The sequence below is a fragment of the Cervus elaphus genome, chromosome 11, assembly GCF_910594005.1.
Source record: "Cervus elaphus chromosome 11, mCerEla1.1, whole genome shotgun sequence".
NCBI classification, from domain to species: domain Eukaryota; kingdom Metazoa; phylum Chordata; class Mammalia; order Artiodactyla; family Cervidae; genus Cervus; species Cervus elaphus.
Genome location: NC_057825.1, coordinates 7,616,751 through 7,633,652, shown reverse-complemented (window position 1 = coordinate 7,633,652; position 16,902 = coordinate 7,616,751). Strand labels below are relative to the sequence as shown.

The 16,902-nt window shown below is 54.0% G+C and overlaps 1 protein-coding gene across 2 annotated transcripts; it reads left to right on the top strand.

Annotated features, from left to right (window-relative positions):
- The first annotated feature begins 978 nt into the window (after positions 1-978).
- TBC1D13 (TBC1 domain family member 13) lies at positions 979-16,867 on the top strand. Of its 2 annotated transcripts, XM_043916678.1 has the most exons (12): positions 979-1,146; positions 2,144-2,217; positions 3,953-3,993; positions 4,595-4,656; positions 4,785-4,884; positions 5,754-5,836; positions 7,568-7,727; positions 10,623-10,830; positions 11,717-11,880; positions 12,994-13,154; positions 13,355-13,412; positions 14,326-16,867. In XM_043916678.1, the coding sequence occupies exons 1-12, from the start codon at positions 1,124-1,126 to the stop codon at positions 14,389-14,391; spliced, it is 1,200 nt and encodes a 399-aa protein (XP_043772613.1). In that variant the 5' UTR covers positions 979-1,123; the 3' UTR covers positions 14,392-16,867. The 2 variants fall into 2 exon arrangements, with proteins under 2 accessions (XP_043772613.1, XP_043772614.1); XM_043916679.1 differs by lacking the exon at positions 3,953-3,993 and having other exon boundaries at positions 1,080-1,146.
- Positions 16,868-16,902: the final 35 nt, after the last annotated feature.

The following is a 16,902-nucleotide window of genomic DNA, read 5'->3' as shown; positions in this document are numbered from 1 at the left end:
TAAAGGAATGTAACCTTTGTACTGTGCGGAGCCCTTTAGTACAGTACCTAGCACACAGTGGGAGCGGAAACTGTGTGGTGAGTGAATAAAGGAACAGATGTCTGTGTGCCTGGCCCATGGGGCAGTGAAGTCTTGTTGGGCAGCAGCTGAGAGCTGGAGGAGATTTCAAGAGAATACAGTCCAGTGACAAAGTTTTCACCGATCTGTGGAGACATTAAAAAATAAGGACAATTAGCACATAAATACGCATATGTATGGCTGCCAACTTTTTTCTTGGGAAGGATCCTGAAATTTTGTTTTTCTGTTGTTCTGATATTATGGTAAATATCATATTCATGAAATCCAAAAATCAAGGGATCACTGAATTTTGGTCCTGCTCTTCCGTTCGGCATTTACTGAACCATCTGTTCAGTGTGACCACTCCTATAGGCGTCGGGGGCTCAGCAGTGAAAAGACCAGCCAGGGAGGCCTGTATAGCTTAGCGAGGGGCTTGGGTTCTACATCCCCGATGCAGAAGATGGCAACCCACACCAGTATTCTTGCCTGGGAAATCCCACAGACAGAGCAGGCCGGGTGGGCTACCTACAGTCCATGGGATCACAAGAGTCGGACACGACTTCACCACTAAACCATCACCAGGACATCCTTGAAACGACAGCTCAGCAGCTCACTGCAGGTGTGGAACCCGTAAGGAAGAGGACCAGGTGACAGGTGTGTTTGCGTACTCGGAAGTTTGCCCCTCCTAACCTCCAGACAAGGGCAAGACAGACGCCTCGGTGCGCACGGTCTGCGCCGGTCACCTGCGCGTCCTCAAACTTGACGCACTAGGTAGAGGTGGGTGCTGCGGGGCGGGGGGTGGGTGGAGCAGAGGCGGGGCCTCGTTCCTGGCGTCCTCTCGCCCCGCCCACCCTGCCGGGCCGTCAGACGGTGGCAGGGAGCAGGGGTGGCGCGTGAACGGGGCGGGGAGGGGCAGTGCGGAACGTGCGCGCCTGCGGCTGAGTTTCCGGTCGGAGGCCTTTGCCCAGCGCCCCGCGTCCCTGAGGGGCGGCGGCGGCGGCGGCGGAGGAGGAGGAGGAGGAGGAGGCGGCGGCGGCAGCAGGGGGGAGATCCGGAAGTCAACACCATGTCGAGTCTGCACAAGAGCCGGTGAGGAGGCACCGGGGCCGACCAGCCAGGCCACTGGTGGCCATGCTGTCCCTTTTGACCTGCGGGGGTGGGGGAGCGAGCGAATGTGGCTAGGAATCGGGACTTCCCCCCTCGCCGCCCCCCTACCCCTCCCCGGGCTGAAGGTTTTGGGCGCCCACTTTTCAGCCTCTTTGCTGTGGGCCTGAGTGGGGGCACGGAACGGGAACATCTCTCCTGCCCCTCGGTGTTGCCGCTTCTCTCTTTCTCCCCCGCACCCTGGATCCTTCCCCCTGGTGTCTTCCTCTTCTAGGGCTTTGATGCCCGATCCGGATGCACCCCCCACCCTTTTTCTACCCCCTTGTTAACCCTTTGCCCCCAGTACCCTTCTCTATCCAAATGCTTCCTCTCCCACGTCCCCTTTTCTTATTAGAAATGCTAGAAAACCTAGATTCTCCAGTCTCTTCCCCCCACCCCCACCCCCCGGGGCCAAATCCTGCAGCGTTGGCTAATTTTGCTCATTCTTCACTTTTCCTCCAGTTTTTAAACCTTTTGTCCTTGCCTGCCCGCAGCCCCAGAGGTCTTCTAATGGTTTTATTTTTGAGCTTGGAATGCTGGATGCAGATTACACAGGTCCTTGTCCACAGATCAGATTACTCCTGATTCTAAGCGTTTTTGGAGTTCAGATAGACTGTCTGGTTTGGACTTGGTCAGCAGGAAGTGGCCAGTAAATGCCGCCTCAGTAAATGTTAGAATGTGTCTGATTTCATGGTGCTCATTTGAGAACCTTTAGACAAGAGTATCTACAGATTTCTGGACTTAGAGGAAAAAGTGATCTGTAATTCTTCAAAGCTGCCCTTTAGCCAGGGTTTTGCCTGTGCTTTGCATCTTTGTGTCCTGAGGGGGAGGGAGGAACAGGTTGGAGACAGGGGGTGTAAGGAAGCTGTGGGCTTTAGGAGGGGTCGCTAAGCCTGTCATCTTGGGGTTTGTGTGTCATTTGCCTCTGTCTCCCTCCTTCTAGGATTGCAGATTTCCAGGATGTCCTGAAGGAGCCCACAATTGCCTTGGAAAAGCTTCGGGAACTCAGTTTTAGTGGTAAGAGCCAATCCTCCATTTTCAGGGTTTTCCTGGAGCAGCCTTGTGATAAAGACGGAGGGGCAGCGAGCCAAGGCCACACCTGGCCAGTTCTGGGGACCGGCCTGCCTTTTGGGAACTTCTCCAGATTGTGTGGAGCTGAACAACCAGGGCTGCCCCGGGCTGGGTTCACAGAGCAGGGGTGCTCTGGGTTAGCATGACTGTAGGCCTTAGACTGGGCTTCCCTAGGGGCTCAGTGGTAACGAATTCGCCTGCAGTGCAAGAGACGCGAGTTTGATCCCTGGGTTGAAAAGATGCCCTGGAGGAGGAAATGGCAACTCAGTATTCATGCCTGGAGAATCACATGGACAGAAGAGCCTGGTGGGCTGCAGTCCACTGGGTTGCAAAGATTTGGACATGACTTAGTGACTAAGTGCACATGCATGCACACACAGACCTTAGACCAGGTGCTCATTGGCCTACAAGTGATGCTGATTGCTTCCTGGGAGTAACTGGAGGGCAGAGGGGAGACTTGAACAGAGGAAAGGTCTTTCCTCATTCCTTAGCAGGCTTCCTGTGTTGTAGAATTTGGTTAGCTACGGAGAGGTTCCTCATTCTCTCCATGGCTTAGGATCAAAAGCCAACTCAGGTAACACTGAACTTTGGTTCATTGTAAAATTCCAGCCTTGAGTCACTCACTTTAAGGAGCTGAACCCCAGCAGTTTTTGACTTTGCCCTCCCTGGACTGGCTAACTTTTCAAGACAGAGACTCTTGCATGTCTTTAAAAATACCCCAGGGTGTTCTGGTAGCTTCTTGTGACTGCTCTGCCCTTGGAACTTTGTCAGCAAGGACGCTTGAGTTGCCCCTTGCATCCCCATGCAGATTCTGAGGTGAGGACACTAGCTACTGTTAATGGTAGCTAGGGAGACTGTAGCAACAGCTGCTTTAGCGAGCGTCCTGACAGTATTTCAGGAGAAGTTCATCTTTCTATTCAGGAGTGATATTTAGGCCCTGAAGATCTTGAGGGGTTTCTGGGATCTGTGCTGAGCTAAAGAATTTGTCAGGCCCCAGGGGAGGCAGTCTGCGGCAGTGGTTACAAGCTGGGCTGACCTGTGTTGGAGTCCTTGATTGCTCTGTCTTTATAGATGAGTTTCTTTATCTGTAAGATGGGGACAGTGATGCTGATTTTCCTTACTTACTAGGGCTATAATAAGGATGAAGTGAAATTTTAAGTCTGTAAGACACAAAACACTGAGCATTCAGAGCTTAGTTTATATTCCACAGATACTTATGGAATACCTGCCCTGGGCTAGGTAGTGGAACAGCAAGACAGATTTGGTCCTCATCTTTCTAGGGCTTTCCCCAGTGTTAGGGGTTACAGATGTTAAATAAATATACAAATTATATCATACATTCCCATTTGCAAGGGATGCCATGAAGGAGATGTGATGGAGCCATTATTGTTTATGTCAAGGGCCCTGACTTTATTTGGGAAGAGGTGGTGTGGTTGGTCAAGGCTGCTCTGAGGAAGAAATATCAAAGGTCAGAAGCTGTCATCCTCAAAAGAACATTCTGGACAGGGGTCACAGAGAGAGAGACATAGGATTAGCATCGTCTAGCAGTCTTTCTGGTAGCAAACGATTCTTGAGGAAGTACTTCTTGCCCGCTCCACTCCCTGCCGACTGGCTCTGAGGTGGAGGGCTGGGGGGCTCTGGGACTCTGCGGGGGCGTGACCTTTGCCTGCTGTGTCCACAGGCATCCCCTGTGAGGGCGGACTGCGGTGCCTCTGCTGGAAGGTGGGTGTGCCTGGGGTGGGGCTTCTGCTCTGCCGAGAGTCCCTGGGTTCCTGCATGGGCTGTCCCCACCCCTGGCCCCTTCTTCCTATTTTCTGCCTTTCCTTGCTTGTCCCAGGAAGCTTTTTGGGAAGTTCTGGGTTTTCTGTTTCTCTTGGCATCCCCTCGGGGATTCCCCTGGGGCTGGAATGCTTTGTGATGCCAGCAAAGCCCTCTGCTTCCTGATCCAGACAGCTCAGTGGAAGCGATGCTGATTGGGACAGTAAAAGGCTATGCTTTGCCTAAACCTTTTTGCTGAGGTGGGAGCAGAAGCCCAGTGTCCTGCTTCCCAACCCCTTTGAGCACAAGGTTTTATCATCATTTGGGAGAGTCTGTGGGAGGGAAAGCAATAGAAAGGGCTGCTTCAGGATAAAGGACGAGGAAGCCAGTGGGGAGAAGAGGGGAGGCTACCCAGCCCGTGCCTGCGTTCCTGGGTTTTACCTAGCCCGTCCTGCCTTCTCTGGGCTTTATCAGGCGTTTTCCTTGAGGCCTGTCAGCCTCCGTCTCCTTCAGGGGTTGGGCCGGGGGAGTCGCCAGAGCTTTGCTTTTCTCTCTCTGTGTACAGATTCTCTTGAACTACCTCCCTTTGGAGAGAGCCTCATGGACCTCCATCCTGGCCAAGCAGAGGTGAGACCCTGACACACAGGGATGGCGGGAGGGCCTTTGTATTGGGCAGAGCAGGTGGTGTGAGTCCAACCCACTTCCTGTTGCTGCACTGCTCTGGGCTCATCCCTCTCTCCTCTCCTCTCCTCCAGGGAGCTGTATTCTCAGTTCCTGAGGGAAATGATCATCCAGCCTGGCATCGCCAAGGCCAACATGGGCGTGTCCAGGGAGGATGTGACCTTTGAGGACCATGTGAGTACGGGGCCCGCAGTGGGGACTGAGGCTACAGAGTGGGGTGGGGGAGAGCTGTGGGCTTTGGGGTGGGCGAGGTCCCTCAGCCCAGAGGCCAGGTGCCGCTGATCCTAGTTCCTTTTACCCCCCACCCCCCCAGCACCTCGTTTCTGCGTTTGGCTTCTCAGCCGCCAAAGGCTGTTGAGTCTCCGTGCCCTCCCCAGTCTCCAGGCCCAGTTAAGACCGCTGGGATGACTGGGATCCAGGGGTGCTGTGTGTGCAGTGCTGAGCCTAGTCCTCTGCACGTTGGCTTCTCAGCCCCCTTCCTCCAGGAAGCTTCTGTGATACTGTAGCTGAAGGGAGTCAGAGCAGGGCCGGGGTGAGGGTAAATTGCATTTCTGCAGCCCAGAGGAAGCCTCATTCTATCTGCAAATACCCAACTTCTCCCTGGTGCTTCGCAGTTGGGAAGTGGAGATGGATTAGACCCAGACTGATCCTCTCAGGACTGGAATTGGTAACTCAGAGTATTGATGAATTAGATTCGAAGAGACCTCATGATGCAGTGTTCATTCACTCAGCAAGCATTTAGTGAGCACCTGTTACACTCAGCGTTCTGGAGCCGTGGACAGGGAAGGGCAGAGTCCCTGCTGAGCAGGGAAGTGCCCGGAGCTGACCTGGGGCTTGTTTGTGGGATGTGGACGAGGATGGAGGTTTGGGAGGCTGTGGAGGGGGGCCTGTGCTGCCGCTCGACCAGTTCGCAGGCCATCTCAGCCGTAGCTGCGTCTCTGCTGGGAATGCTGGTTCGGGGCTACTGCTCAGGCCCCCGAGACTGGGGTCTGCCCCTGGGGTCCCAGCTGGCCAAGGATAGAGCGGCTTATTTTCCCCCACAGCCTCTGAACCCCAACCCCGACAGCCGGTGGAACACATACTTCAGGGACAACGAGGTGCTGCTGCAGATCGACAAAGATGTCCGGTGAGCAGGGCTCTGGAGCGGGGAGCTGGCCCTGGGGCTTCTGGGGGTTTTCTGCTGCTTCTGCCCTTTTGCAGCCCAGCCCCGGCCCACAGGGAGGTGTCTGAGGAACTGCTGGGGAGCTGAGTCCGGCCATAGGCACAGCAGGCCTGGCAAGGTGCAGGGGTGCGGGGTGCTGGCGGTGGCCTGAGTGCCCAGCTCTCCTCTCTCCCTGCCGTAATTTCACTTGTAGCCCAGGCACCTATGGATTCATCTGCTCCTTCCTTCAGCAAATTGGGAGGCCCTGCTATGTGCCAGGCTGGGGGGTTGAGCATGGAATAGACAGACAGGGAGGCTCTCCTTCCTTAAGGAACTTAGAAGCTGAGGGGGAAGATGTAAAGACAAGGTGTTCAAGAAAATGTATCTTCCGTGTCACTAACATTTGTGGTGACTGCTCTGAAGGCAGAGTTCAGGGTGCTTCAGGGCAGTTGGGACGTCTCGCCTGAGGAAGCAGCTGAGATTCTGCGGAGCCTGGGGGTTTGGGGAAGGGGGGCTGTGGTGCCTCCCAGGGGAGGTCCTGAGCGCCTTCAGAGCTGGGCCGTCCAAGGAGCGCTGCGAAGGCCAGTGTGCCTGAGGCCCCACCGGAGGCAGGCGGGGGTCAGGCCTTGGACTCGGTCCCAGGGACATGGGGCGGTCTCCCAAAGGGTTTAAGCAGAGGAGTGACAGGGTCAGAAAAGTGGTTTTTTTTCCAAATTGTGAGCTATACTGTGTGCGCGCGCTGTTCCTCTTGGTAGGGAAGTGTGGCCAGCGGGCTGTGCTGGCCTGCGGGGTGGGTGAGCCCGGCAGCCGGTGACTCTCCCACGTGGCTGGGTGAGGAGCTGGGGGGGGCCTGTCTGCAGTGGCCCGGTGGTCAGAACTCGGGTTCTAGAGTCTGTCCGTCCGCCTCCCTTTCTGCCCCCGCTGCTTGTCAGCTGTGTTACCAGCTCTTTGCCGCCCGGGGCTGCCCTTCCCCCGTGCTCACTGTGCCCAGGCCCCCCCGCCTCCCAGACAGGCCCGGTGGGACCCCAGCCCGGGGTGCTCAGCCAGCGGGGAGAGTGGGTCTCTTGCCGCCTTCACTCTCAGGCTGGCATTGGGGAGCCTCTACCCACAAGGTGTTTCGTCGCCCCGTTTTAAGTCAGGAACCAAGACTTGAACCCAGATCTGGGCAGACAGGTTCTTAGCCTGGTAGTGACTGTAGCACGTTGTTCAGTGTTCCCGGAGGGTGAGTCTGCAGTGAGCTTCAGCTAAGAAGTCTGGACAATGTGTGTGAGCCGCGATACACAACACTTTAAAAACTTTCACATTCTAGAGACTGTCTCCCCACTTGATTGTTTATCTATCTCCCCAGCTGTAGTATTCCATTGTATAACTTATAACTTAATGAAGCCTCTTTTACCATTTTTAGCCTCAATACAAACAGTTCATACTCTTGTACATATTATCTTTTCGACATGGAAAGCTGTTTGTGGTTTAAAAGAAGAGTTAAGATTCTAAGGACACTTAAAAGTATGTGTGTGTGTATCTATTTGTAAGCATACATATGGTATATGGGTGTGTACACATATATGATGACTGCATTGCTTTTGAAATAAGATGTTACTAACTTAAACACACACAGAAGGCTTTGGGGAGGCTGGGTCACCTGGCAGCAGAGGACTGAGGAGACACCTCAAACCCTCTCGCTGAGGAACAGTCCTCTCCTCTTCCCCCTTGCAGGAGGCTGTGTCCAGACATATCCTTCTTCCAGAGGGCCACCGAGTACCCCTGCCTCCTCATCCTGGATCCCCAGAACGAGTTCGAGACCCTTCGTAAGCGGGTGGAGCAGACGACCCTGAAATCCCAGACGGTGGCTCGGAACCGGAGCGGCGTCACAAATGTGAGAGGCACCTGAGGGCCTCGGGGACTCCCCGCGACAGCCTTTTCCTTCCTGCTTGGGACTAGTGGCCACGGGCCATCGGGCCCCTGACCATCCGCCCTGACTGTTACCCCGAGCAGCCTTGGTGCCGCCCCACCCCCCTCCGGGCTCTTTCTGAAAATCAGATTCGCAGGCTGGTGTCACAGTGCTGGGGCTGGGGGGGGCGCTGGGGGGGTGCCCTGCTATGCAGTGAAGGGGCCACACTTCTGGTCTGTGGTAGAGGTGGCGCTTGGAAAAAGAACTGCAAGTGTGATGAAGTGCAGTGGGAACAGTGATGGCCAGGGACCTGACCTCATCTGGGCATCAGGGAGGACTTTCCTGAGGAAGTGACATTTAAGCTGAGGCTCAAAGGATGAAGAGGAAAGGGCCTTCCAGGAGGAGAGGAGGGCATGTGTGGAGAGAGCAGGGTGTGTTCAAGAAAAGGAGGAGTCTAACCTGAGCTGGATGGGGGAGACGGCGAGGGAAGGGTGGCCGGAGGATGCTGCCTCTCCTGGGAGAGGCAGGAATGGAGGTGGAGAGGCCGCCTGGTGCTGTGGTTGGTAGGGGTGGGGACTGGGGTGAAGAGGGAGTGATCTGAGAAACCTCAGAGAAAGGAAGGGTAGGTCTTGTGCTGGTCAAGTTATGCTGAGTGTTGGAATGTCAGGCTTCTAGCAGACTTATGTGATTCTGAGAAGCTGCTTATTGCTAAAAGGTATATTGCCTTATTCCTTAAAGCCTACTGCTTTCATACCTGGAGCTTTGACTTATTCCTCAAAATTTTTCACTGTCCTCCAACAATGGAAAAATTCTTCTCTGTAACTCCCAGCAAGCTAGAGACAGATACTGTAGCAGTTCTACTCCCCACTTGCCCTGCTGGTGGAATGACCAGTCAGGGCTTTGTTTCCTGGAGACCAGCCATCTTTCCTCCCAGGGGTGACTGGGAAGTTCTGGCTGATCCCCTGGTTCCACCTGCCCATGGCAGAGCTGGGTGCGTCAGGAGGTGCCAAATGCTTGGCTCAGTGACCCGTAGCTGCCTGAGTTGGTGGTCGTCCTACTGGGCTGCTGATGTTCTGTCTGCCTGGAAAGACGGGAACCTGGCTTCTGTCATTCCTTTCTCTACAGTAATTGGTGGCTGAGAACCGATTTTAGGTTTGGACCTGGTCCTGGTGGTAGAGAACCGAACCACAGGCTCCATCGCTAGGCCTCTGGGTCCAGGGGCTGGGCGGTTTGAGTTAAAGCTGACTGTCTGACGCTGCCCAGGCAACAGCAGGCTTGCCTTCCTGGGCCTTTGTTTCTTCTTCTGCATACTGGGCGTCATCATTTCCGCCCTGTCTGGCTTTTAAATTGCCAAGAGGGTGAACTGAGGTCATGGCTGTGCAGATTCTTAGAAAGCAGTGGGCACTCTCTGAGGCCTGGGTTCTAGAGCCAGCCTGGGTCCAAGTCCAATGCCACCACTTAATGCGAGACGTCTGATGAGTGGCCTAGCGTTTCTGAACCTGTTTCCTGATCTTGAAACTAATGTGGAAAGAATCTTCTAGGCTGTTTTGGGCATTAACCAGGAAGGCTTATAGGGCTTTGTCTTGCCCATGAAACCCTCTTGGTAAATGTTAGTGATACGTGCGTCTTAGTGTGTGCACATGTACACACATGTGTATGTGTATAGATGTGTATATACAATGGAAAAGGACGTTTCAAGTTCTCAAAACCCTGGGCTTCCAGGACAGCATTATACTCTGACCCTACAGGGCTGTGCCTGTGACCTTCATACAGGTAACCCCAGGCATTGGAACTTTTACAAAACTCCAAGGGATCCTATGGGTCCTCTGCTCTATTGTGTAAGTTTTTAGCGAGATCATCTCTTCATTCATCTCCTACTTTTTCTTATGAAGATTTTGAAATATTCAGAAAAGTTGAAAGACGAGTACAGCACATACCCTCATACTTTCCACCTAAAGTCACCAGTTGTTAACCTTTTGCCGTGTTTGTGTGTGTGTCGCATAGAGAGTAAACTGTGCAGATGTCCTGACCCCTCAGTCCTTCAGCAGGCCTCCCCTGAGAATCAGGACATCCTCCTCACCATTGTCACATCTGCCAGTATTACCCATAAATCATCATAACAGCGCACATCCAATCCCGGTTCGGGTGTCCTCTAGTTGTATCAAGAATTTTTTTTTTTTTTGGCTACCCTGTATGGCTTGTGGGATCTTAGTTCCTTGACCAGGAATTGAACCTGAGTCCACAGCAGTGAGAGTAAGGAGTCTTATCCACTGGACTGCCAGGGAATTCCCTATGCCAAGAATGTTTTTGTCATTTTAAATCCCAACCAGCACCAAGTTAGGGTTTATGCATTGCACTGGAATGTTGAGTTTCTTTAATCACTTCAGCTGGAGCAGGCCTCCACTCCCCCCACCCCCAACAGCATTTGACTTCTTCAAGAATCTTTACCAGTTGTCTATTGTTGACATACTTTGAGTTTGTTTTTTTTTTTTGAATTGAACTATAACTTACACACAAGAAAAGCACAAACCTTAGGTATACAACTAGATGAACATTTTCTCATGTATAAACCTACGTTAACTGCCGGCCAGATCAGGACATGGAACACTTCCATCATCCAGAAAGTTCTTTCACGCCCCTCCCCAGGCAGTACCCCTTCTCTCAGAGGTAAGCATCGTTCTGACTTTTATCACTAAATTACTAGATTTCAGTCCCTCTGACTTGCGGAATGTTGCCTATTGTGGATTCATCTGCTCGTTCCCGGAGGCGTTGGACACATCCCTCTCCGCCCTGGGTTGCCCCTGAGATGGAAGTTAAGTTTCAGCTCGCTGTCTGTCATGCTTCCCACCTTCTTACCAGGCCCCTGCCCTTGTCCCCTAGATGAGCTCCCCACAGAAGAACCCAGTGCCCTCCATGAACGAGTACGTGGTGCTGCCCAACGGCTGTGAGGCCCACTGGGAGGTGGTAGAGCGGATCCTGTTCATCTACGCCAAGCTCAACCCCGGCATCGCTTACGTGCAGGGCATGAACGAGATCGTGGGGCCCCTCTACTACACCTTTGCCACCGACCCCAGCAGCGAGTGGAGAGGTAAACAGGTGGGCTCCTGGCCGCTCACGTTCGTTCTTGCTGCCTCCTGAAGAAACGGACCAAGGAAAGCTGGACTGATGGGCTTTATCAAGCTCTTGTGCCGCTCACTTCTCTGTTTTGGGGTCTCCATTCTCTCTGTGTCGGATAAGGGGGTTGGCCTGAATCACATCTGAGATCTCTTCTGGCTTGAACTTTCTAGAATGTTACATATTTACTGATCTCTTTAAAAAATATATATATATATACACACACACATATATATATTTGACTGTACCAGGTCTTAGTTGCAGCATGTGGATCTTTTAGTTGTGGCATGTGGGACCTAGTTCCCTGAACAGGGATCGAACCTGGGCCCGCTGCATTGGGAACCTGGAGTCTTAACCACTGGACCACCAGGGAAGTGCCTCCCCCGGTTTACTGATCTCTTCATATTTGTAACCGAATTTCTGGTAGAGGGGATGAGATCTATAGACAGGAAGCTGAAAGAAAGAATTTAAATAAATAATGATTTTTAAAACATCAGCAGAAGAACATGTAGTCAACTGCAGAGTCAGTGTACAGTGCTGTCAGAGTTGTGAGGAAAAAGAGGTGGGTATTCCTGGTGGTCCAGTGACTAGGACTCGTTGCTTTTACTGAGGAGGATGCTGGCTAAGATCCTGCAAGCTGTTTGGCATGGCCAAAAAAAAACTATGTCTGGTCTGGGGCTGGAGAGTGGGGGGTGGAGGGTGGTGACAGAGCAGGTACGGAGGGGGACAGTCTGACCAGGGCGGGGTGACTTGGTGGAGGCTCAGAGCTGAGGGTGAGCTCTCACTTAGTTGAGAGGTGGGGTATGTTGCGAGCAAGCCCGTCCTCTTGCGGCTGCCCTGACCTTGCCTGTCTCTCCCAGAGCATGCTGAGGCAGATACCTTTTTCTGCTTCACCAACCTCATGGCTGAGATCCGGGACAACTTCATCAAGAGCCTTGACGACTCACAGTGTGGCATCACCTACAAGATGGAAAAGGTGTACTCCACCCTGAAGGATAAGGACGTGGAACTCTACCTGAAGCTGGTGAGGACCCCCAGGGCCACACAGGTTAGGGCAGACAGAAAGGGGTAGAGGACAGCAGGCTCCTGAGCACCCCAGCCAGGCCCAGGGTGGGGACTGGCCTGAGTCTGAGGATTAGAAGTTCCTGCTGCTGCCAGGGGGCCATGACCCAGGTGCTGAGGTGGGACGTGGAGGTGGGGCAGCTGGTGGTTGGAGCCTGGCAGGCGGAGGATGAGGGGAGGTGGGTATGGTGCCCTGTGTGCCAGGCATGGTGCAGGGTGTTTACTGTGTGCTTTGAGTTCAGCCTATTAGAGTCCTCCTGGAAAGGAAGTGTGAGCTTCATTTAAAAAATTATTAGAGGGACTTCCCTGGTGGTTCAGTGGCTAAGACTGTGCTCCCAGTGCAGGGGACACAGGTTCAATCCCTGGTCAAGGAACTAGATTCCACATACTGCACCTAAGACCCAGGCAGCACCCGCCCAAAAAAAGAAAATTATTGGGAGTGGCATTTCATGTTTATTTCAGGGAACTCTTCAGTAAGAAGAGTATTTATTTATAAACAGGAACAGTTTTGTGAACAAGAAAATATACATAAACATATCTTTTTAACCAAGTATGGAATTATAGCTTATTGTTTTGTAACAGGCTTTTCAGTCAGTAGTATCCACTGTGGCAGACCAAAGGGCTTGTTCCCATTGGGAATAATTGCCTTGTGCGGTTGTTGTATGGAGTAAATAAGTGAGATATTCAGCGTATTACGCACAAGGCCAGGCTTGCAGTAAGTGCCCAATAATGGTTTCTCTGTCCATAAATCCATAGTGACAGTCGGTGTGGTGTTTTAAAAGAATTTGAGCCATCATTTATAAATCTAAAGTGCTCATATAAAAAAGTCTTGGTTTTTGGCTTCCCTCAAAAAAAATCAGATGATCTGACAGCCTTGGCTGGCAGCAAGCAGCAGTCGCCCCTTTCACGGAGCGAGGCTCTCTGGGCGGCCCGGTGCCATCCCCGCCTCGGCGTGCCTGGAGCTCACGCCGGGCCTGCCGCTTAATCTGAATTCATGCCTGCTGGGCTGCATGGTGGTCCGTGGCCACTAGCCAACACATGTTCTCGCAGCCACCCCACACCTCTGTCTCCCCAGCAAGAGCAGAACATCAAGCCCCAGTTCTTCGCCTTCCGCTGGCTGACCCTGCTGCTGTCCCAGGAGTTCGTGCTGCCTGACGTCATCCGGATCTGGGACTCCCTCTTCGCCGACCGCAACCGCTTTGACTTCCTCCTCCTGGTCTGCTGCGCCATGCTCATGTGAGTGTGGCCCTGGGGGGTGTGTGTGGGGGGCGGCGGGCAGGGGCTGCTGTCAAGAAGCTGGACTGAGCCTCTGGGATTCTCAGGGAGCCTCAGTCCAAACTTGCTGGGGTGGTGCGGCAGGGGTAGGAGGAGGCCCGGTGGGCCTGCTCTCAGAGTAGTCACGGGGCCCAGCGCTTTCTGTTGCTTGTTTTTCCTAGACTGATTCGGGAGCAGCTGCTGGAAGGGGACTTTACTGTAAACATGCGACTCCTGCAGGTAATGGAGTTCAGGGGGACGGGCTCAGTCTTCATTTTTTTTTTTTTTTTTTCGGGCTCAGTCTTTAGCCATGAGGCAGACACTTAACAGGCGGCCACCCCATGCCAGCCGCTATGACAGGCTGCCTCGGGATCAGGAGAAGGTAGCAGGGCTGAAGAGTCCAGACCCTTGAGGCAGATCTGGGTTTGGATATGGGTTGAATCCGGTTTGGCCACTGACCTTGAGTGTGGTGTGGCCAGTGACTTGGTTTTTCTGAGCCATGCACTCTGCCTGAGTAAGTCATAGCTGAGAAACAGCCTTATTACCCAGCATGTGGTCATAATGCCCACTGGTAATGGTGCTCGGCCTGGGGAAGAAGCGTGGGGACCTTAGTGGTTAAGAACATGGGCTCAGGAGTCAGTTTTGGCTTTACATCTTTGTTCTCCTGTGCTAGTCATGTCACCTAAGCCCAGTGGCAACCTCTCTGAGCCTTAATTGCTTTGCCAGCGCCTGGCCTGGAGTTGGTATTCAATAACTTCACTGACTCGATCTGTAAAACAGGCAAATTCGCATAACCCCTCATGGGGCTATTGAGGTGACCCAGTGAATGAATGCATAGACAGTGTCCGGCCCTGGTCCAGGCTCGTGCATGGAGCTCAGGGCTCGATGGCAGGAGGTGGGGGGAGGTGAGGCAGGTAGTCCCGGTCCTGGGGAAGGGGCTGAGACCTTTTGGGGTGACTGGTTGGGTTGGTTAAGTCAGTGCTGCAGTGGGTGTAGCAATAGCTCTCTGCAGAGTTTGGACAGATGGGGAGTGTCTGGTATCCTGTGGGCCCTGGCCTTTAGCCTGGGGTCCAGCTGGGTGCCAGGTCCACTGCAGTGGTGCAGGGCAGGCTGACTTTAGAGGCATACTACTGTTGGCCTTTTCCCCACACAGGATTACCCCATCACAGACGTCTGCCAGGTCCTTCAGAAAGCCAAGGAACTCCAAGACTCACAGTAGCTTGGCAGCAAAAGGCCCATGTTTGGAAGAGAAGCCCCCGCCGACCCCGGTGCCCTGGCTTCTGGGACATGCAGAAGCCTGTGGGGTCCCAGCCAGAGGGGCCGATGCCGGACTGGCCTGCTCCAGGCCTTGCCCTGGCCTCCCGTCAGGGGCCTGCTGTGCCCCGCTCTTTCCTAACCACCGAGCCCGGGCTCTTCCCCACCTTTCAGCCCTGGACCCTCTGCCCAGGCCATGAGGGGCTGGCCTGGCCCCTCATGGGCCAGGCCTGGGGCTGGCCAAGGCAGGGGCTCGCGAGGTGGTTTTCCGGGGCTGGGGCAGACTGCGGGCCCCTCCCTGCCTCTGCTCTGCCCCTCCCTTCCTGCCCTCCTGCTCCGTCTTCTGGGCTCTGGTCAGGGAGGTGCTCAGCAAACGAGCCAGAAACCGCTTCTTCTGGAGGTTGGTGCTTCCTGGGCTTCTCCATGGAGAAGGTGACACTGTGAAGGAGCTAAGAGGCTGCCAGGCCCAGGTCACACCTTCTGTCCCTTTCCCACTGAGTGAGTGTATGTGTGTATGTGTGTGTGCTTGTGGGTTGCTGTGTATGTCTTATCCCCCGGCGTGAGCTGCTCCTCCAGTCTGTGTCCGTGTCCCTGTGTATGGGGGAAGGTGATCTCCCTCTCGTCTGTTTCTTTGTCTTGTCACCTCTCTGCCCCCATCTTCCTTTCTCTCCCTCCAACTCTTTCATGGAAGGTGTGTGGCTCTCATCTGTCCGCCGCTGTCTCCATTGCTGTCTGTTTGCCCTTCTCTCTTGGGTTGCCTTATCCCCAGCCCTTCCCCTCCCCTCTCCTCAATGTTGGCTCAGAACCCTGGATACAGAATGAAGAGTCTGGCTCAGCAGAGCTCTTGGAGGTCAGCCTTGGCCTTTGCAGCCTGCTCCCATCCCCCAGCGCTGGGCGCCCAGGTCTCCCAGTCCACAGTGCCTCACTTGAGGGCCCTGAACCCATGCCCCACCACGGAATTCTTGGAAACCCCAAGCTGCTGAGAGCGGTTGGCCCGTGAAGAGCCAGTGCCCTCCTGCCCAGGGAGGGAGGAGAGGGAGAGCTGAGTCTTCTAGAGGTTTCCTCAAAGGTCCTCTCCCAAAGGAAAAAAAGCATTAAGGTTGGGATCCAGGTTCTCCGGAGGTGTAGTCGTTCCCATGGTTTCCAGGTGCCGGCCCAGGGCAGGCGAGTCCCTTTAAGGGCAAGTGGGACCAAAGGGAGCCTCTCGGGGGCGGGCGGGGCTGAGCTCAAAGGCCTGGGTCCTGTCCCGGCCTGGAGTCTCCCCCCTCTCTGGGGAGCTGAAGGCTGTGCTGGCCCTTCTCTGGTCTTGTGCTCTGACTGGGATCTGAGGCAGGTGCATTGGAGTAGAACAGCTGGCTCCTCCCACCCTGGGCCTGTTCTGACCAGGACGCTCCCTCCTGCGAGGAGGTAGGAGGTTTGCATCTGGAAGGCTGGATAATTAGCTTGGGTCCTCTTCGTCTCCCCAGACCATCCAGCAGGGCCCCCCAAAGTCTCCCTGAGTCTGACAGCCAGGACTTGGGGCTGAGGGCCGGGAACAGCTTCCCCCAGGCAGCTCCTGCCAGGCTGTCCCGTGGATGCTTCACTTGCCTTTATCCTCCTCCTCTCCCAACACAGTATTTGGGAGATTTTACTATTTATTCAGATTCCTGGTTATTTATTGCAGATTGGCAAGTGCTTGTTTTGGGGATGAAGGGTAGGGCTCGGAAAGTGGAAACATGGTCTTCCTGGCCTTTCAGGGCCACCAGCATCCTCTTCCCCCTGCCTCTGGGACCTTCCTGGTTTTCCAGGAGATCCTGGCTGGGAGGGCTCTGAGCTCTGTAATAGAGCTGAGTGTAAGGGGAACTGGTGTGTAAAGACCCTGGCATGGGGCAGAAACACACTGCTTGCTAGCAGCCTGGTCACCCTCTTCCCAGAACTTGTAGACTGGTAGTTCACTCCCAGCTTGATCCCTTCAGAGCCTGAGTCTTGGGCCACAGCCTGGGACCCAGCAGACACTGCCCAGGACCCTGGTGTGTTCTCTCTTGCCTGTCCCTCTGCCCTCCCTCCTGGACCATACTGCTTGAATCACTGCATCTGATTTGCCTCATTGGCAGACCTGGGTCCAGTGCCCTCTCCTTGGCCTTGTGAGAAAGGTCAAAAGAGCACAGGGACCATACCCAGGTTAGACGGAGCTCCCCCAGTGGGAGGACCTGCCCTTGGCAATTCCCCCTGCCCCACCCCAGACTCTCAAGGGAGGCCCCAAGAGCCAGAGACTCCCAGGCTTCCTACTTGGAAGCTCCCCCAGGACTTTGGACATGTACAGAATGAGCTGAATGAATTCAGCGGGTCTCACTCCAAGGGTCAGAATGTTAGTCTGCTTTTGTTTTTTCATCTGTTTTGTTCTCTGAATCAATGCTGTTGATGACAAGTTGTCTTTAATAAATCATGTGTTCTTTGCAGTAGATGTTGGTTCTGTGATGGGCTGAAACCTTTGAGA